We start from the raw sequence: 21449 nt of genomic DNA on the forward strand, positions 1-21449 counted from the left end.
AGTCAAAGAGTGGAATGAAATTAGAAAAAATAATGGTTAAAAAAAACTAGAAATGAAACAATATAGATCACTGTTAGGTATTAATTTAGGGTCTCATAGCATTATTATTTTGGTCAGCTTTTATTTCTTGTGTTAAATCTATAAATTGATTTAAGTGTTGCAGCAATGAAGTACAGTTCATGAATTATTGATTATAAAGATTTGTTTAACCTCAAGGATAACAAACTAGATGATATGTGATATTTCTCAAGCAATGAAACCCAGTTCTTGTTAGTCTGTTTGTCAGGGATTGAAACCAAGGTTTGTCTGCAAAAAAGGGAAAATACAACTGCAGGGAGAAACTCTACTAATCAGTAACAGGGCACATCAAGGAAGGATGATTAAGGAGCATATATTATTCATATAGTTACATATATGTATGTGTGTGTGTGAGAATGTATTCATGTTGCTTGTCGTGATAAGGTGAGGGTACTCAAGCAATTAGTATTGCATGCATCGATACTGTAGATATGTTAATGGCAGTATGGATAGTCTCAACCACACTGAAATATAATATCCCTTTACTTTTTGTTTTACCAGTAACAGTGATATTTGCATGTCTGAGCCCTGCAAAATCTGTCATGGACTTCTCCATCTATTACATAGACTTCACCCCTCCACACCTCCCCCCCCTCTTTATTGCCATGGGGGAACGAATCATTACCACCTACTAAAGTGCAAATAATGGTCATTCAGCAAAGTTAAAAGTGAAATGATACATTAGTGTCAATGTGCTCATCTAGCCGTAGTGTTAATATGTTAGCATAAGCGGTCGTAAAATCTGAGGGCAGTACTTCAGATGCTTTGGAACCTTAAGATCATCTGTGTTGGTTGTTTTCATTCTCTTCATTGACAGTTGATATTACAGTGATGTTTGAAAGGATGTCAGTAGAGAGTGGATTTACGTATTTGGATATGTCTCTTAAAGTTCCCTATATACTGGTGTGAAACAAATGTGTATTTGCAAAACGAGATACTGCTCTTATGACAATAATCAATTACAAGGTTATTTCGTTTATTGTACTGTTCAATAGTAGCATGAAAAGGGGCAGTTCCTTGTTCTCTTTTTTGCCTGTTGAATTGTGTTAAGCTTAGAAGAAGCATGAGGAGAGAGGGAAGGTGGGGACATCAACATGAAGGCCTTTCTGATGTGCTTTGCTGCCTGTGCTTTTCAGCTCTCATCAGAAATTAAAAGAAAAAAATTAATATTTTGTACAGCAGTTTGATGCTGGCTGGGCTCTCTCAGGTACAGAATGAAAGAGGTATCTGTTACCAGAGGTAAGGAGATCCAAAAGGCAAGAGTACTTCAGGCATGGAAAGCATATAATAGCTGCAGTAGGTGAGGCAACTGTGCTGTAGGGGGTCGAGCTGGTTGGAATGAGCTCCATTGTGACAGAGGGGATCTGTGGCTCTTACTTTTGGGGATCGCTCAGCGTGTTTTGTTTTCTGCATCTGAGTATCTGCTGAAAGGCACTTTGGTTTTTACATGTATACAGGGAGGAAGGAATGGGGAGAGCGTTCTCTTTGTCATCAGTAAAAGCAGAAGAGAAAGAAAATAAATTTGTTTAAGACTTGGTCATAGATAGAGGCAGCCTAAAGTAATGCTATATGTAAAGTTTATGTAAAAGGGGCACTAGAATAGCCTGGAGAATAGTGTTTACTCAGAGGAATCAGTGTTAGCACACAGTGGCGTGGTTACAGTTCTGCTCAGAGTGCAACCAGAAGAGGCTGCACAAGCGCAGAAGAGGCTGATGTCGTAATAGACTGATGTGGCAATCCTTGATACATATGTAGTAGTTAATGATGCAATCCGTGTTAAATATGTATTAGTAACCAAATTTTAGTGTATAAATTGCGAACGTGATGTGACGAGGTCGAAGCCAGATTTGGGCGAGCGCCCCTGGTTTCCCAGCGCTGCAATAAAGCACCTCATATAACCATTCCGGTGGTTATGTGTTTATTCTTACGCTAACAAGAGGAGAACTTTTACCCTTACCCATTGCTCACACGGTGGGCAAGTCACCCATGGTTGGTTGTACCAGACACTTTGGCATGCTACTGAAAACATTCCTGGTGCATTTTGGGGAATGTCAAGTTCTCTATAGACAGAAGGTAGAAGAAGAAATGAAGAGAAGGTTATTAAATATGTCATTCCAAGCAGTGAAGTTCTGTTAGAGGAGAGTGGAAAGGAGAGAAATTATGTGTTAATGAGCTTTTCTTGCTAGAAATAGGAAGGTGTAACATAGACTGTTTGATCGGGAGGAATGCATGGAGTCACATAGGCTATGCAACTCTCCTTGTATTCTAGTCCTTGTGGATGAAAATTTCTAATTGTAATGGAATTAATAAGTAATAACCTCTGCCCATTATTCTACTCTGCTTTACACAGTTTGCCTTTATCCTGACTGTTAACTCCCCCCCTGATTGATTGCTTTTAAATTGTATCTCCTGCTTTAGGACAGGGAGAGTTCATTTTACTTTTGTCTCAGAATTTTGTCAGGGTTAGAATTTTATGGGTTACTGCTTTGTTGTAAAGGTGCTTGAAAGAAACGGAAAATTTTCAGGTGTGTGCTAGAGGGTTTTATTGACTTTTTTCCTGCCTTTTTGGATCTGAGAGTAATTCTGCTTATGAAAAATCCACTTAAATTTATTATTTTTATTGACATTTCCGTGTGGGAAATGAGCCTTTTTATTCTGACTCACAAAAGTCAGAGGAATAGGAGTTTTCAGCTCTTATCTTACTTCTTCTGTAAGAATTAGTAAATAAACTGCAATCATAAAACTGAATGTGCTTTTTCTACTGAAGATTGGTTTGACATTCACATTAATTTTTAACTTGGGTAGAATGTCCTTTCTCCAGAATGGTGAAAATACTTTCCACTTGGATGTCTTCCTGAATAGAAAGTAATTGGTAATATTCTTGGTGGCATTTTATGAAAAGAAAAGATTTTGTGGGACAAACTCTGTAACGGAAGTATAGATTAAGACCATAAGGAAGAAGTCACTACAGTTTCTTCATGAGCTCATCATCCAGAGCACAAGCTCTTCACTAATATAGGAAGGTGCAGGAGCTGCAGGTTGTGCAAACACCACTGACATCCGCCTTGAAGGTGGTTTCCATGAGAAGCTGTGTCTAGCAGTTGTTGGAGGTTGACTACTGGAGACATTTCAGAGATGGGGAGGATAACACACCTTTAGGTAAAAAATAGTAACTCACTATTTTCTAAAACCCATGATTTAACATTCAGACACAGGCTTCTGAGAGAAACAAGGTAGTGCTCTTCCAAAGATGAGGGGTGCACTAGAGGGTGGTAGCGCTGCTGTAACTGCTAGCCTCTTCAGGCATAAAAAGGTAGCCTGGGGGTAAAGTTCATATTGTTTTACCTATGATAATCTGTACTTCTCTATTTCTGCTTTTTAGCAGCAGTATTATTTGTGCACTGAGGCAGTGCATGGTTTGTGGAGAAGATACTAATATTTTCCCTTAGATCTTCAATTATTTGATTAAACATTATATCTTTATCATCCTGGAATAATAAATATTAGTGTAGGGTACATTTACAGTCCAACATATTCACTAGAACTAAGCACCAGTTATTTTAGGTGCTGCTGAGCATTGATTAAAAAGTCACAAAATCCATGTGTCATGTTGGGAAATTCTAGCTCTTTTCCACAGTATTAAGAGAGCCTACATTAAATGGAGTGTAATAGTGGAATTTTAAGTTGGCTGTTTATAAAGAGAATGCGATTACTTCTGATCTTTTAATGCTGTCATGTATAAACTTGAATTGCTAGCGCACCCAGCAAAAAAGGTTGTGAGGAAGGTGTTTTATATGTTCCAAAATGCATTGAGTTATACAATTTTCTTTGAGAAATTTATGAATGATAATTTGTTGTTGTTGTTGAAGAGGCTTCAACATTAAAGATGTTATATAGACAAATATATGATTTATTTGTAGTATGCAACATGTCTTGGGTGATAGCAATGTAAATTTTTAAGAAAAAAAGTTGAAATTATGCACTTTTTATTTCAATGCTGACAATATCTGAGTGAAATAGACACACAATTTTCACAATCAGAATAAGTAACTTGTTTTGAAAAATATTTGAAAGTAAAACTTTCAGTTTCCCAGTGATGGTTATAAAGCAGAAGGACTACGAACTCTGTATAAGTGGAGGAGTGGTAGTAGTTACTAGCTTTTTATTCCAAGGTTGTTTGCTATAGACTGAGTCGCTCAACCATCGTGCTCGTATTGTTTTGCTGTTCTGTACCCTGGTGTTTTAGTATTCTCCCATTTATCTATTTTTATTTCTTGTGCAAAGGAGAAGTGAAGTGAATGCTGAAAGACAAGGATACGTTTCCTAGTAATAAAATATTAAAATTATGAAGTGCTCCTCTGAGCTCTTCTGCCACAGCTGCTGCATTGTGGTATATGGCTGTTATCTTCTAGAGGAGCACATATAACTTCTGAGAATGGCTTGAATGATTTTGGTCTAAAGCTGAGGTTATTGTACTGGAAGATTTTGTCATGGAATGAAGTGTGCTTTTTACAGGGATTTAAATTATGAACACGATGTTGTGACTGGGTTTTGAACTGTGTGACAGGATAGTAGGCAAAGCTACCTAATTACAACAACAATTTAGAGAGGTACATGCAGAAAGATATAGCAGAAAATTTGGCACCATTAAATGGAAATCTATGGCAAAATTCTCATTCTTCTTAGTCATAATTCCTTTACCATGAAATAGTAGCAGAATTCTCCAGTTTTCCATGACTTCCCAGCTGGCATGCAGATGGCCCAGCAGGCTATCTTTCAGCAGAGAAATACAGAGCTTCTTCCTAAGAAAAATCAGAGGCATATATTAGATTTTTTTTAGAAATCTTGCATGTTTCTTTTACCAGCAGTATAAACAACAACAAAATTTAATGAGGTTGAAGTTTCTTTCCCTGTTTTGTATTGCATTTAGAAAATGCTTTAGCATCATATACTTATCCTTGAGTTGCTTTATGGTTGTGCCTTCTAGCTTCAACAAATACACTTACTGCTTTCAGAGAGTACCTATCTATTCAAAGATAGCACACAACAGAAACAAGGGAAAGACACCTGCATGTTATTACATAGTGAGTCCCAACTGGAGTGAGAAAAATGAGCCAAGTTAGAACTTAGGCTAGGACTACTCAGGAAATGTTGAGAAGTGGCATTAGAAGAGAGCATGTTACAGATTCTGGGTGTCCTGACCATATTATTTCATCCCAAACCAAGACAGCAACAAAACAATTGTTATTTTTTTTCCTATAAAACCACACTGAGAAACTCGATATGCAATTTACAGTTAAAAGATTATAGCAGTCAGTAGCTGAAAGTTCAGGTTTAATGATGGACATGTAGAAATGTCACTATTGTCTGTGATTTGCTTAACCCAAGGTAATACAAGGGAAGCTTATCTTTTATGTGACTAAGCAGGAGGAAGGATTCTGCAAACTCTATTATTAGTAATCTATTTTAATTTAAAAGTAGATCTGTTAGTATGTCTAACAACCTTGACACATATGTCTAAATCAAATATTATTGTTCAGGAGAGAGATTTATCACACTACAGTTTTGCTCCCAAATTTCCAAGTATTTGAAATTGGTTCTGCTGGCTATTGCTGCCACCAACATTTCCAACAGTCACGCAGCAGGGCTGTTTCCAAGAAGCAGAAGTGAAGTGTGGGTTTAGCTGCAGTACATGTTTTCAGTAACTAATTCAGGGAGTTTGTGACTCCCAGTCTGAGTGTGCAGAGGATTCTTATGAAGTCTATGATAGAGATGTAGTCTGTTATAGAGCATGGTATCCTTGCAAGCTCTTTGGGTTGCTCCAGATATTGTTAATGGGGAGTCATATTCTGCCTTCAGATGCACAAATCTGAAACAGAATCTCACACTGCTTTTGACAGGATATATGTGCATACATTTAAAGTAGATATTGGTCTTTGTATTTTCCTGGGTTTCAGCTGTGTCTGACTCAATAGGATCCCAATCTGTGAGTGCTAGAGTTAAGAGAGTGTTACATAGTTCTCATACTACCACTCTACTCAGAGGACCTATCTGAAATTGTCACCTTCTTGCTCATCATTTCTGTTGTGTCTGTAATCCTGTAATTACAGGTCAGGGCTGCTTCCTTCCAGGGCGGAGGTAAGTTTCTGTTGCTGCTTATTCCCCATAGCTTCGTACAGCCAGTTTTACTCCAAGAGAGAAATGGATTCTGTCCATCTCCACCTATCATTAGCATTGCTCTACTGTCTTTCAGTGCTGTTTTCTGTTCACTGGTGATGTCAGAATTGTTTAAGTTGTTATTTTGAATTTCAAATCCCACCTGAACTTGTCAGAAGAGTAAAATCAATGGGATTTTGAAAAACTGTTCCCTGTGTAATACTGAAAAAAACCAACTATTATCACTGCTGAGATAGTATTTGTTAAGTGTATTATTTTCTGCATCACTTCAAGTTTGGAAGTGTTATAAAAAACATTTTTATGGCTTTCAACTTTGGCCTGTGAAAGGAGCAGTGCCTATTTCCAGCTCTTATTTGAATCATAAAACCTCGTCAAAGGTTTGGAGACAAGGGCAGATTTTCAGCTTTCTCAGAAAGAAAAGTTTATCTGAATTACTTTGTATTACCAAGAGCAAACTTTACTTTCCCTTCAAGTTATTTGTGGTGCAGGATTCTTTGCACTGTAGCTGTGCTTACTTTGACACACAAAGTTTTCTTTAGGTCTAGTTCATAATACTTCAGTCAGTTCAGTGCTTCAGGATTTGCCTTTTTTTTTTTTTTTTTGGTGGAGGGTGAGGAGAGGCTCCATGATCAAGTCTACATTTAAAACACAGATCATAAAAGGGGAAGCTAAAGTCTGGTTTGTATTGTTAGGAGGCTTAAAATAAAATATCACAAAGTTTTTCTTTCTTTAATAGTAGATGAAGATTAGTCTATGAGACAGTTCTGTGCTGTGTTTCGTTTCATACAGTGTTTCTCAGAGAGCAGTGTTATTCTGTCATCCCTAATGACTGCAATGTGATGAGTTGCAGTGCGGGTTTTTAAAAGGTTTCACTTTTTCTTTTCTTTTTTCCTCCCATTTTTGTTCTGAAGGTTACATTATGCAAAATGCGATGGTATGTTTTGTGCACCAGTCCAGGCTGCATACAAATAGTTTTAATCCTTTAATGAAAATTGGAATAGCTCCGGTTTGGGGCAGAGGCTTTCAGCCTGTTTCAGATATTCCTATCTGCTGTAATGAGCGGCTGTTTCTTTCTCTGTCTGAAGAGGTATAGGTCATGTGGCTTGACTTTAAAATAGTCTGAGTTGGTCATTCTTGCATGCTCTTGCATTAGTAATTTGGTTTAGATATTCACCATGAATTGCAAACCACTAAGAATTTGAACAACCAAAAGGTAGTTTAGTTGTTGAAATAATTTTGAAGATGAGAGTTTTTGCTACTTTACGCTGAGTGTGAGAAAAGTCAGGATAAAAACGAGGGAGGTACAAAGAGAGGAAACGACAGACTCCTTATTTTATTACAATGGATTTGCATTATGGATAAGAATGAATAAGCAAGTTGAATTAAATGCATTATTCAAACTGCTGTTTTGGCTTGATTAAAGCTCTGCTCTACCAATCATTCCCATTATTGTGCCACTTTTTTTTTTTTCTTTGCCCCCCTTATTTTCTGATGAGGTAAAGCACTGTGTATTGTAATGACTTTATAATGTTCCCTACACAGCTTTTATCCTATCTGGCTGCAGCCTTTGGCCCCTTCTGGGTTATTTGCTGCACCCAAAAATCCTACTGAAGATATGTCAGAATTGAGAATGCTCAGCTCCACCATCAGTGTGAAAAGACACTTTGTGGAGGATAGCACAGGAGTGGCTTTTTCTCTGTGTTAAACCCCCTAGTCTGATGGAAGCTAGTAGGAAGAATGTGTTTAGGGCAGAGAAAGGTATTAGAAGACTTAGTAGTCAACCAGGTTAGAATTTACCACTGTTCTTTTTTGCACTTCAACCGTGGTTGTATATCTCTGCTCCTGCCTTTTCATCTGTGAAGTACTGAAATTCTTCTAAAACTCATGACTATAATATACACATAGATATGAAAATAATGAAGGTATTAAACAGAACAACAAACCTCCCCACCAAAAAACACAACCAATCAAAAAAACATGAACTATAATTTTTGTTTTCTTTTCTCACTCTGCCTTTTCTGATGTTTTCCCCCAGATAATCAATCTTGCCTTGATACTGGAATAGGGCGAAATGGCTTTGATTTTTCCTCCAAATTTTAAGACGCTGTATATGGACTGCCAAGAGATTTTTATTGTTTTGGTTTTTGTTTGGTTTTGTTTTTTCTCTTTTAACAATACATGCTTCTGCTGCTTGCTCCATTTGCAATTGCTATCAACAAACATATATTCCTCAGCAGGTTTTGTTAAAAGCTGGAAGACTTTTATTGAGGGAGCCAAAGGATTCTGTCATCTGTAGTGAACTGACACTGAAAACAATATGTTTTCAAAAGCAATTTTATGGGTACCCATGTAGTGACTGAAGAAAGAGCTTAGTACCAAAATTTAGTTCTTTTTCTCTGGCAGCCCAATATATATGAATGGTCAAAATGTGAAATTAAGGGATCTTGTCTGGATTGACCAGGAAGAGGTAGGACTTCCTTAGTATCTATAGGAGTAACTTGCCCTTACTTTTTTTCTTTGAAGACATTTACAGGGATTTTTTTTCTAGAAATCACAGTAAAGCATTATTAGATAGTAAGCATGCTAATGAGAAGAATGTAACTTCAGTGTTTCCTAAATGTCTTGTGGAAGGGATTGCTGGAGTCAATTTTGAGTGAATTTTGAGCCTCTCTCATGCAACTGTAGTTTTCTGCCACTAATGAGCTCTTATTTAAGATATTTTAGGGGAAAGAATGAGGTCTGTCAAATGAAAGAGTTCTCTGTCTCATCAGACAGAAGAAAGTATAAGAAGTTTTTCAAACACTTACTGACACTCTAAATACCTACTATGAAAGGCCAGTGAACTTCATACTGGGGGAACAGGATTTTGAGAACTGTTGATCAGCAAAGTCTCTCTTGAATATCCTGGAAAGATGTAGCTGCTGAAGCTGTCAGGTCATGCACTGTCTGCATGTGCTGTAGGCACTCCACCTATCACCTTGGGTCCCATTTTGGAGTTCTATCTGCTCCATCTTGGGATTTGTGATTTGAGCTAAATGAGCTAAATCATTTGAGTTTATGAGCTAACTCATTTGGTCAAACTTTCAGCTTGAAGAAAGCTTGTACAGTTGGATGTGGTGCAGTGGCCTCATTTTTCTACTGGTGTGGAAGCAGGTTCTCCACATGCAGCTGGCCAGTCAGCTGTACTTAACACTGAGGGGAAAATCCTTGTTTCTCTGAAGAGTCTGTATAAATCACCAGGCTCTAGCAGGGGTAGAGGAAGGGCTCTTGCCAGGTAGAGAGGGAGAGAAGAAAGGCTAGAAACCTCTCAGCTGGTACACTAAATCCACACCTGGCTCTGTGTGGAGTATATGCAGGGCATATTAGTTTGACTGTTGGTAGATTCCAAATTATCATGCTTTACTAAGTTACTATAACATTGCTTGGGATTGGGAGGAGATTAAAAATTGGGATTTTTTTCTACACATTTAGGTGACGTGATGGGAACACAGTTAATAAAATGCTGCTGAGAACTGTGTTTCCGTTAATATTCAGCTCAGGGTCACATCATTCTGTGAGATTTATCAGCAAAAGATTTATTGATGATACAGATGTTTCAACATCTTAAAGACATGCTCAACATGTTAATTTTACTGGGCTTGGTGAAATCTGGAGGCACAGATATGGTTCTAAATTTATTTTTTTTTTTGAAAGTGGTCCTGAAAATGTTTGGGTTTTAACATGAAGATAAAATAGTATTTTATTTATAAAGCATTATTGAACAGAAGAAAGAATTAAGTTTCATAAGGGGATTAAGGTGTTAACCCAGGATACAGTGTATGTCTTTTGTTTCTCTTTAGATTTCCGCTGCTACCTTTCATTGAGCCTGTCCTGTTTGGTTTGAAGTCTTCTGCTAGAAAATGAAATACTGCTGCCCTAATTCATGCTTCACTTTTTTAGGATAAGTTGGTTGATGATTATTAAAGCTTGCAGTACTGTGTAATGGTGTGTAAAGGGGAAGCTCTCTGCTCGCCCACCAGACTGGCATAACCTTCTTAGAAAGGCATTTGTTACAAGTAAACAGCAGACACAGTATTTCAGCAAAAATAGACAAGAACATCAGTTATGTAGAAATATATTTTCTTCTATCAACTGTGTGTAATCAAGAAAAGATTGGAACAAGACAAATTAACAAGCTCTTCTGTTTCCTTCCTAGAATTACAACAACAGCTGCTTGTATGATGGACCTACGGAGATATCCGCTGGATGAGCAGAACTGCACGCTGGAGATTGAAAGCTGTAAGTACTTCTGCAAATCCTACTTATTCTGTGGTCAACCGCTTCAGAGTTTTTTATCTCTGTCATACTTTTTTTTTTTTTCCTTTTTTAACATGCTACTAACCCAGTTCTTCCTGATAACATTTAGATCCTTGTAAACACATGCAACAAAATAGCTTTCCAGATGGATTAGTAATTTGTGGCGAAGGATTAGCAAAAGTTATTCTGTATTTTGAAGGACAATTTACAGCTTTAAAAGTCTTATTTAAATACCTTGTTCAAGTTCATGTGAGGAGTACAAGGATTACTATTGGTTCTTTATCCTTCTTTACCTCTGAACTGTGTGGCAGCTTGTTTCCATTTTAAAATGATGGTAAGAGGTTAGAATTGTTCTTGAAATAGGTGGTTTGTGGTTAGTTAATTTGTTTTTTTTCTAGATCCTATGCTACAGTTAAACTTTCAGCGCACACAACACAGTGTTATATAGACTGATTTAATAGCTAGTGTCTCTGTACAGCTTTCTATGTAGACAAAACGCGTGAAATAAAATTTCAAATCTCTTTTCACTGGAAAACTTCAGAGAATCTAAGTACATCTGAGAAAAAGCAAGTCATGATGACTTTTTTGAAGACAGTATGCTAATCATACATTATTTGGCGCTCTAATTAAGATTGTATCAGCACTTTAAAGATGTATTTCCTTTTTCAGGACAACCATAAGTAGTTCAGGTCGGGTGTATTATTAAGTTGAATGTGGCAAGCAGAATGGAAATTAATGGCATGTTTTAAGATCCAGAACACAAAAGTATGTGTGTTTTTAAAGTAACCTCTGTATTATAAAAGATTATATGGGATTTCAGTGTGCACCGAAGTACAAAATGACAGTAGCTTGTGTGGTAAGAACTTGGTACGGCTTAGCTTCTATTCTAGAAAGCATTTATGAATATGCTTTAAATTTGTGTCCAGGTTTTCATTTAGAGTAATTTAAAGATGTGAGAAAATCCTTTCCTGAATTAACCCTGTGACACTGCTGTTTGAAATAATTTGCATGCATAAAATAAGAAAACTGAGTCTTGATAAAGTTCACCCCTTCAGTATGCTGAAATACACAAGCAGCAAATGTGGACTTAGCTCTTTGAAGAGTTGATAAAATCCTGGTCAATTGTTGTTTTGATATTTTTCTGTTTGTTTGAGGACTTTTTTTTTGTTGTTGTTGTTTTGGTTTTGGCTTTTTTTGTTTGTTTTTCCACAGCTAATTTTTTTGAATTCTATTGATAGCATTTGATTTAAATTTTTTACCTGCAGTCTTTTACTGGTATAGCTGGCTCATTTTAATGTGGGAGAAAGCTATTGGCGTATCTGTATTTGGGTTTAGAGAGAATTTCACTGAGAATGTTGGCTTCCTATGCTGGTGTCTTTTAACTGTTGTTGTTGCAAGAAAATTTGTCTGTTTTCCAATTTTATGTGAAAGATGGAAAGCTGGAGAATCATCCTTTCTATTTACAGCATTGTTTAAACAGTCAACAAAGTCTTGCCATGTCTCTGCATTGTTGAGATGCCTGAATCTTCTTGGGATTCACAAACTAGATATCCCCCACCTGTCATGCTTGTAGGACACAGTCTGGGAAATATTCCCAAGAAATACCTCCCAGGTCAGTCCTTATGCAAACCTGAAAATGAAATTATGTCCCTGCTATTCAATGAGAACACTTTTTCTCCTTCAGACTTAGAATGTGGAGACCTCTAGGTTGACATTTCCCTTTCATCGGATTTGAGTAGAAGTCTGAAGCCACATTAAGTTCTCTTTCATTAAATGATCCTGGTAAACAGGATATTGAGCTCTTGAAATTGTTGTTGCACTTGGCATGAAGAGCACAGTACTCATTGTATGATAGAAGAGTAGGAGTTTAATTTGCCATAATGGTCAGGATGCTTGCAGGAGAGCTCCTTTATGGCTGTATTAGCTCTGTTGCAGCATCACAAATGTAAAATGGGTTAAGATCAGGATACTGTATGTAGTTAGTCTGGCTTTCATTTCAGTAAGAAAAGCCATTAAAAAATGTAGATAGAAGTAATACTTGAACTGTGTTTTGAAATACTTTCATGCTGCTTTAGGTAATTAATGCTCTTCATTTATGTCATTCTTTTCAGGTAAAAAACTGAGTCTGTCTATACTTTAGACAAAAATGCTGGCAGGTAGATAGGCAGAGTGAATGAGATTGAAAGTGACTTTGAGTTGTTCAGTGCAGGTACTCCAGTCACAGTCACTTCTTTAAACTGGTTAAGCTGCATGCTAAAAGTAGGTTGGTTTCTTGCCCTACTGATCCGTTTGGATGTTTGCTTCACCACTGCTCTCTTGTGGTGATTCAAAATTGTTCTACCCCAGTTGTTTTCATGGCTATCAAGGCATGAAATTATTCTCGCTGCTTGTGTCAACAATTCATGTTTTTTTTTTAGCTTGTTGTCTTCCCCAGCTCTGTGGGACCCTCATAGTACATTTAAAGAAAGTGGTCATAGTTTCTCATAGGTTTAATTTCATGAACATGAATATGCCAGTCTCTTTTAGCTTCCTCATACAAGAATGTGCTAAGAGAAATGCAGAATTAGCTAATATTAGTTCTTCACTAGGAATAACTAGTATCATAAACAGTGTCCCAGGTGAAATCTTTATTACATTGTGCCTTTTTCCAAGAGCCACCTTTGCCTTTCTTCACAACTACGTAACTTTCACAGTTGATAGTCTTTCCTGGAACAGTACAATAAGGTGTTTCTCTTACTCATTTTCCAACAGTGGATTCTAGGTTTTGGTAGAGTGGGTTTTTTGCATAGTACTAAAAACACATGACTTGGCATTTTATAACACGGTTCTTAATATTGCTACACTCCTTACGGTTATCCAGTTCTTGTTATATTTGTTCTGATCATTCATTGTCTTAACAATGGCTGCAGATTTTGTTTCATTAGAAATTCTATTAACACATAAATACTAAAGAATATTAATTCCAAGGAGGAATAGCTTTGCTTATAACCGTTCTCTGCATTGAGCATGAGCTATTCTTTCAGTGTAGTACAATTTCCTACACACCTTTTATATGTCTTTACTAATTGCCTGTTCTTGTTCTATAGGAAATGTTTTTACTAAAGTCCAGGTTAGGTATACTTTGTTAAAAAAAGGAGTTATTGTCTAACCAGATACTTTAAGTCATGATAGATTTTTATGATAACTCCATACATGTTAATGTCTTAAATGTCCTTCTGTTCTTTCTCTGCTTCTTCCTGCCTTTCCACGTACCCCTACCTCCATTAGTAATGCCAGAGTTAATTGCCTTCTTAGCTGCCTGGGTTACTTTTTCCTTGTGTCATTGTGTTTATTGAAGTTTTTGTTAATGTAAATTTGCATAAATCTAGATTAATTTGAAAATTAGAAATTATGATGGAAAAGGGTTGTATGTAAAATATAAAAAATGAAACGTGGGAGATGGTATCATCTATTACAAGAAGCTGCCTTTTCTTATTTAAGGTAGTATTAGTGAGATCAGATGCTGGAAGTGTGAGATGACTATTCCCCATTTGTTCAAAAGGTATCAGCTTTGGAGAGCTGAAATCCTATTTTTTCTGGTATACCTAGTTATATCTCTGTGATCATTTTTTGCTTTGCTCATCCTTAAAGGGCAGAAACGTGTTAAATGTTCAGTTTTACTATGATGCTTCTAAACCTGTAGGCCATCTTTTCCAAGGGGTCTAATCTGAGCTATTCTACTCCTTTTCTTTTGTTATTTCCCAACACACTGAATAGCAGGGTTATAATACTGAAGGGAAATCAATTTTCCTATGTATTCATTTCTTAGTTTCCCAACTTGCAGGCAACAGAGAGCTTTTTCCTTTTCAGCTGAATATTGACTTGACTCAGTAAAATACCTCTACTTTCTGCTCCCTACCTCTGCCACTGCTGTTTCCTGCCTCTCTGGGGTTGTAACTGTTGAAAGGAATGTCTTAGCTAATCAACCATGAGACTCAGTGGAGCTCAAAGGCACAAAGAAGAACAAGGGAGTTTGAAGAATACTTCCAACTCCTATAAACAAATAACAATCATACTGTGTATTCTGTAGCATAGCAGAGAGAAGTCACTGTGATTCTTTCGATTATTTTTAAATGTAATCCTCCAAGATTCATCTGGTAGGTTTGGACCTTTGTCCATTTCAATTACATGATGCCACATAAAGATAAAACAGTTACTTCAGTTCCGTCTTATGTCTTATGTTCCGTCTTAATGTGTTTGGCATAGTTATATTTGTGTTATGCTGAGGTATAAGTCAGAAACTGACTGCCTTATGGCAGTGATGGGGTTTTTTTCTCCTCTATTTCTTTGTTGGTGTGGAACAAACAAGAGCACATTGAGTTTCTTCTTAGAAGCATATTCTCAAAAATGTTTTCCATAGTGTATTAAAGATGTGGCATAAAAAAATAAAGTGTTAAAGCCCTGCTGTCTGAAGCTTTAGCAAACAGGGAGCTTGCCACTCAGATGTACTGTCCAGGGAAAAAGGGCAGTCAGAACAGCATGCACAGACACGGAGGAAGGACTGTTCTGCTGATGAATGAGAAATAATTGTTTTCAGAACATGTCATTTATATAACTGCCTGGGGTGTTTGCATCAGAAATCATTAGATTTTTTTTTCTTTTTTCATGACAAAAAGGCCACAAAAGCACACTAAGTTAAAAAGCTTCCATGAGATAACAGAATCTAGAAAAAGATGGAAGGAACAGATGCAAAAGTGTTTCATTCCTCACAGTACCAGTGCAGTCCAGTATCAAAGGGTTTCTAATTGGATCATCCTGAGAGCTCATCAACAAGAGAAGCAGAAGTCATCTTTGTGTGCTCAAGGTGACTTTACAAGCACATTTAAGGCAGTGAAAAGAAATCAAGGATGCTTTTTGCTAAAGCCTTGAGTACTTTGCAGATGGCTGCTCTGGCCATTGATCAAAGCTGTAATCAGGTCACATGGCACAAAAGGTGGAACTCCAGGAGCCAACAAGACAAGGTTTTTCTGGGTTAGAGGCGAATGTGCTTGATGCCAGGAAAGAGACTCTGCCAGTCCCCTGGGAGTGAGCGTTCAGCAGAGGATACTATGGGAACATGTCACTTCCAACAACTGCACAGTAAGTGGAAAGCTAAATACATGAATTGTGAGCCACTGGTTAACAGTGATTCATTGTTTTTTTAGTTTTTTTTTTGTTTCCCTTTCTCAAGTTTAGAGTGTGTCCTGTCCCCCCTGTCCCTTCAGCTAAGGCTCCTTTGCATAGTGGCCCTGGTGCAGAGAGGATATTCCTCTAGCAGCAGAAGTTGACCTTACCAAAGTACCCCTTTTTTCATCCTTGTTCAGATGTCTTAATGTGGATTCTATGTCAATTCAACCTGCACAGCACATTGTGGGGTGAAGAGACATAGATTGTTTAGCAAACCTCGGTACCCACACAGCTTATTAGTGGCTCTGGGGACAGGTACTTCATTCTTTATTTGCCCTTAGTTTCATCTCAAGTATGTCAAGAAGAGGTACAATTTCACTGACAGAATGCACACTGGCAACGAACAGGAAATCCTTGACTTCTCTTAAGTGTGTAGATAGGAGGATGATTCAGTAAAAGCTAAAAAAAAACCCCACAGTAAATGATTCTTCTGGCTAGTCTGAAGAGGGGAGGGAAATATAGACTAACCATCAGTGCATTTACCAGGGTGGGTTGTGTACAAGCGAACTAGTGTTTGTAAGGTTTTCATACACACACATAACCCCAACAGGGGGCTTGTGTCAGGCTTTCAAGTAACGTGCAAGGTATGTTGCCCTGCAGATAGGCAAGAAGGAAAGCTAAGGCCCAGTTAGAATTAAACTTGGCTAGGGATGTTAAAGATAACAGAAAGAGATTCTATAGGTACATAGCAAATAAAAGACAGACTAGGGACAACGTAGGCCCCCTCTGGAAGCTATCGGTAGAACCAGCTACACAGGATTTGGAGAAGGATGAGGTTCTTAATGACTTTTTTGACTCGGTCTTCACTGCCAAAGGCTCTGACTGCGCCACCCAAGTCTTGGAAGGCAGACGCAGGGACTGTGAGAATGAAGACCTTGGGCCCACTGTAGGAGAGGATCTGGTTCTATACCATCTTAAGAACCTGAACATACACAAGTCCATGGGACCTGATGAAATCCATCCGCAGGTCCTGAAGGAGCTGGCAAATGAAGTCGCTAAGCCACTGGCCATCATATTTGAAAAATCATGGCAGTCAGGTGAAGTTCCCGATGACTGGAAAAATGGAAATAACCCCCCATTTTCAAGAAAGGGAAAATGGATGACCCAGGGAATTACAGACCAGTCAGTCTCACTTTGCCTGGCAAAATCTTGGAGCAGATTCCCCTGGAAGGCATGCTAAGGCACATGAAAAACAAGGTGCTTGGTGACAGCCAGCATGGCTTCACTAAGGGGAAATCCTGCCTGACTAATTTGGTGGCCTTCTTATGATGGGGCTAAGGAACTGATGGCCGGGGTAGAGCAGTTGATGTCATGTAATTGGACTTGTGCACAGCATTTGACACTATCCCACATGACATCCTTGTCTCTAAATTGGAGAGACATCAATTTGATAGATGGACCACTCGGTGGATAAAGAACTGGCTGGATGGCCTCACGCAAAGAGTTGTGGTCAATGGCTCTATATCCATCTGGAGACCAGTAACGAGTGGTGTCCCTCAGGGATCGGTGTTGGGACCGGTCTTGTTCAACATCTTTGTTGGTGACATGGACAGTGAGATTGGGTGCGCCCTCAACAAGTTAGCCGATGACACCAAGCTGTGTGATCCGGTTGATATGCTGGAGGGAAGGAATGCCATCCAGAGGGACCTTGACACGCTTGTAAGGTGGGCTGATGCCAACCTCATGAGGTTTAACCATGCCAAGTGCAAAGTTCTGCACCTGGGTTGGAGCAATCCCAGGCACAGGTACAGACTGGGCAAAGAAGAGATTCAGAGCAGCCCTGCGGAGAAGGACTTGGAGGTGTTGGTCGATGAGAAAATGAGCATGAGCCGGCTTCAGTGTGCGCTCGCAGCCCAGAAAGCCAACCTTGTGCTGGGCTGCATCAAAAGGAGTGTGACCAGCAGGTCGAAGGAGGTGATCCTGCCCCTCCACTCTGCTCTTGTGAGACCTCACCTGGAGTATTGTGTGCAGGGGAAGTTTAGATTGAATATAAGGAAGAAATTCTTTCCTGTTAGGGTGGTGAGGCACTGGAATCGGTTGCCAGGGAGGTTGTGAATGCTCCATACCTGGCAGTGTTCAAGGCCAGGTTGGACAGAGCCTTGGGTGGCATGGTTTAGTGTGAGGTGTCCCTGCCCATGGCAGGAGGGTTGGAACTAGATGATCTTGAGGTCTTTTCCAACCCTAACTATTCTATGACTCTATATTTCCTACTTTGTGTATGTCTTAGTGCATCTTTGCAGCAGCCTACACCTTGGAAGTTCTCATAACATAAAATGATGTACAATTTACAAATGAGGAAAGAATTATACAGAAGTTCTGCAACTGCTTCTTAATGCTTTGAAGCAACCTGGAGTTAAATTTAAAAGGGAATCCAAGAAACTAATATCCAGTCTCTGCTTATCAGCACCAGACGATACAGGCAATGTAGACTTTTCACAGAGAAATTCATACCTTGAAGCTCATTTTTATCATTCTAGAAATGAATATGGAGAATATATAAAATCATAAAGATACACAGGCAAAATACAAATAGTTTTTAAACTTCTAGAGCATTTTGCCTTTTATATCCAGTCTTCACTAGAGTACATTTGTTGTTATTACCCATAACCCTACCTTTTATCAAGGGATTATTGGGAACATAAGAAAGCACTAGATTCATTTGCTAAGGGTTTGGAGAAAGCCAAATGTCCATGAAGGCATCACTGATGCTGTAGAAAGATGCCCTCCAAAAGAAAATAATATATTTCTAAGAGATACTCTCACAATCTTACATGCACTAAACTGCATGGAAGTGTGGAAAGCTGACAGTTTGGCACTTAACAGTCCTGTTTACCAAAGGCATGAATTTCATAAGTTAAATATTCACTTTTTTCTTTTTACTGAAATGAATAGCAGGACCTCTGTTATAACTTCTCATACTTTAGATAAATGTTTTTATGTAGGTCTAGTATTCTTTTCAAACATCTTGTAACTGGTGATTTCCTCAAGAGAAAGAATATTAATAAATGCTCTTGGAAAAGACATTGATACTGTTACGTATCTATGTCTATGTAGTGTGTGATCTGAGATTATAGTTAATTATTTTCCTTGGAGTACATCTATTTTTATTTTTATTATTTTTTTATTATAATTTTGCTGTGCTTAAAATGGTTGAAAGCTTTGATTCAGTCAGCAGGCAATTCAGGTGGAATCTTAGGGGGGTTGGAACTAGATGATCTTAAGGTCCTTTCCAACCCTAACTATTCTATGATTCTATGTTGACTCTTCTGCAGTATTCATTGTTCTGCCAAGTTCTCCTATTTTGGTTTAGGCACAAAAGAAATTGCTTTTAGTTGAGCCATAGCTTGCTCACCTGTAATTTTTCAGTTGTTGCCTGGTGCTTGTAAGTGTTGGACCTGATCATTATTAGCTGTAGAATATTGGTTAAAAATATACAGATCTCCTGAAGGGGCAGGAAAAACATGCTTCGTGCTGGCATGCATTGTATTCCAGCCAAGCAGAGGTCACGTTACATCAGAGGCTGTTGCTCCTGGTAATAAGTAGTCAATGATTTGAAGTGGCAATACCAGCAATTTTCTGATCATTCAGTTAGGCTGGCAATGCTTCTTGAGTTTGGCCTAGTGACACACTAATTTGTCATGCTTTTTTTTATCATTGTGACAGCTGTAGGTTCTGATACAGCTTTTATGAGCTATTATGAAGTTTATTTGCATTGAGTTCATAGCAGCTAACATACCTGACCTTGAGTGGGTTGTGAGAGTAATCCTTTCCCTCCTTCCTCCTCTTTTTTAAACAGCAAACCCATTTTTGGCAGACAATGTTTTGCTCCCCTGTTACGCATAGCTTGCTTGGATTGCAGAGTTTAGTGCTAAACAAAGGTTTAGTCAAGATTTGGTGAAATAGCCTGAATAACAAAGTGCTATTTGTAAATAATGCCCTTACTTCAATCTATCTCAAAAAAAAACTTATATGTGGCAGTTGTATCTTACTTGAAGTTAGAAATGATCATATGTGATTACTACTTTATTTTTCATGGAAGAGTGAAATGTCTCAGCATTCATATGTATTGCTAAGCCCACTTCTGGTTTTTAAGCCTTTTTTCTTTTGGATATGTTCAATTCATGATGAACTGAGAATATCCATTAGGCTTTCTGTGAGGAACAAAGTTCAAATATATAAATACGGAAAATGATCAAAGAATTTTCATTATTGTGTTTGGCTCAGTAACAAGTTTCTTGTTATATACCTCCAAAAGGCATCTCTTTGTAACTGAAAAATGTATACATTGCCTTTGGACATTATGCTGTTTGTACTGTTATTATAATGTTGTGTATGGAGTACAGGTATGAATAGTCGGCCATACAGGAATACGCTGGAAATGCATTCATTGAGGTTACAGCTTTAGATCTTGCAGTATGCCATATTTCTACTCTTCAGCTACAGAGCAAACTACTACTTGATTTGCTATCACGCAAGCTTGTTTCATCTTCTGATTGATGTGTTACTTGAGCCAGGATTTGAAATGTTACCTCAGCCCAGGCAACAATCTTATTTAATAAGAGGTAACATAACAGAAAAACCAAGGAATTGATGGAAGTCAGCATTCAAACATATGTCTAAGAACGCACCTTTCCACTTTGACATTATGTGTACAGGTACTGCGCTGTAGAGAAGACTGCGTGATATTGTAAATAACAACTTGTAGCAGTAGTAATCTGCAATTATCATGAATGGAATCAAGTGCTGTGCTGAATCCAAGTACTTTACTGACGTGTGAAAGATGATTATCTGAAGTATTTGATGTTTTTTGCATAACCTCATGCAACAGTTTCCTGGTAAAATCACTGGTTTTATCTTACTTTCTGAAACTGTTAATTACAATCAACATACATTAGAAGCAAGTATGTGTTCAGTAGCAGACACAGCTTTGTTCAAGGCAAAGACCTGTTGTGGGCTGCTACAAGAGCTAGGTTCATAAAAGCAGAGCACACATTTGTATTTTACTGTGTGAGAGCTCATCTGTGCACATCAGGGGCTCTTCAAGGAAGTGGCTGCAGCCTGGAACAGTCTCTTCAACAGCTTACTTCTGGAAGACTGATCTGTTCCAAAATGTTACACGGACAACCTGAGTGACACTGAAATTGTGGTGAGTTTTGCTTTTGCTTGTGAATTTTGATTTTCTTACTTTGTAACCTGTTACCTATTTTGGGGAAATTATAGAAAAGGGCAAAGAACACAATGGTGTTTTCTTTTTATCTGTGTTCTCTCTTTATATTCTTTTCTTTGCAGAGCCAAAATGAATAATATAAACATTTACAGTGGTGACTCCTATTCTGTTAGAATTACTTTCGTAGGGATGGTATCCATGCCAAGGAACTTTTTATTCTTCACATACAGCTCACGTGAATGTGGAGGGGAGGAGATGAACATCAAAGTGCTGCACGTGCAATGCTTTATACTGTAAGTTGCTTATGTTGCTTATAGCTTATGCTTATAGCATACTTTTTATCAGTGGTGCTGTATACATGTACTAACCAAAGTATCATTTCCCTTTCAGGTTTCAAGAACAACTTTCTGCAAGTCCAGAAAGAGCCACAATCTTATTAGATCAATACATGATTTATTTACCTGTGAAACCAGCCTAATTTCCTATTAAAGATTGTTCTCTTATTGTCCAAGAAGAACTAACTTTT

The 21449-nt window shown here is 38.0% G+C and overlaps 1 protein-coding gene across 1 annotated transcript in view; it reads left to right on the plus strand.

Annotated features, from left to right (window-relative positions):
- The window catches only part of GABRB2 (gamma-aminobutyric acid type A receptor subunit beta2), a 152032-nt gene that overhangs the window by 78121 nt on the left and 52462 nt on the right, over positions 1 to 21449 (plus strand). The window contains exon 5 of the mRNA XM_065690325.1: positions 10451 to 10533. Coding sequence (XP_065546397.1) covers positions 10451 to 10533 — 83 coding nt within the window. The remainder of the gene's footprint in view (positions 1 to 10450; positions 10534 to 21449) is intronic.

The sequence above is a fragment of the Lathamus discolor genome, chromosome 10 (assembly GCF_037157495.1).
Source record: "Lathamus discolor isolate bLatDis1 chromosome 10, bLatDis1.hap1, whole genome shotgun sequence".
NCBI classification, from domain to species: Eukaryota; Metazoa; Chordata; class Aves; order Psittaciformes; family Psittacidae; genus Lathamus; species Lathamus discolor.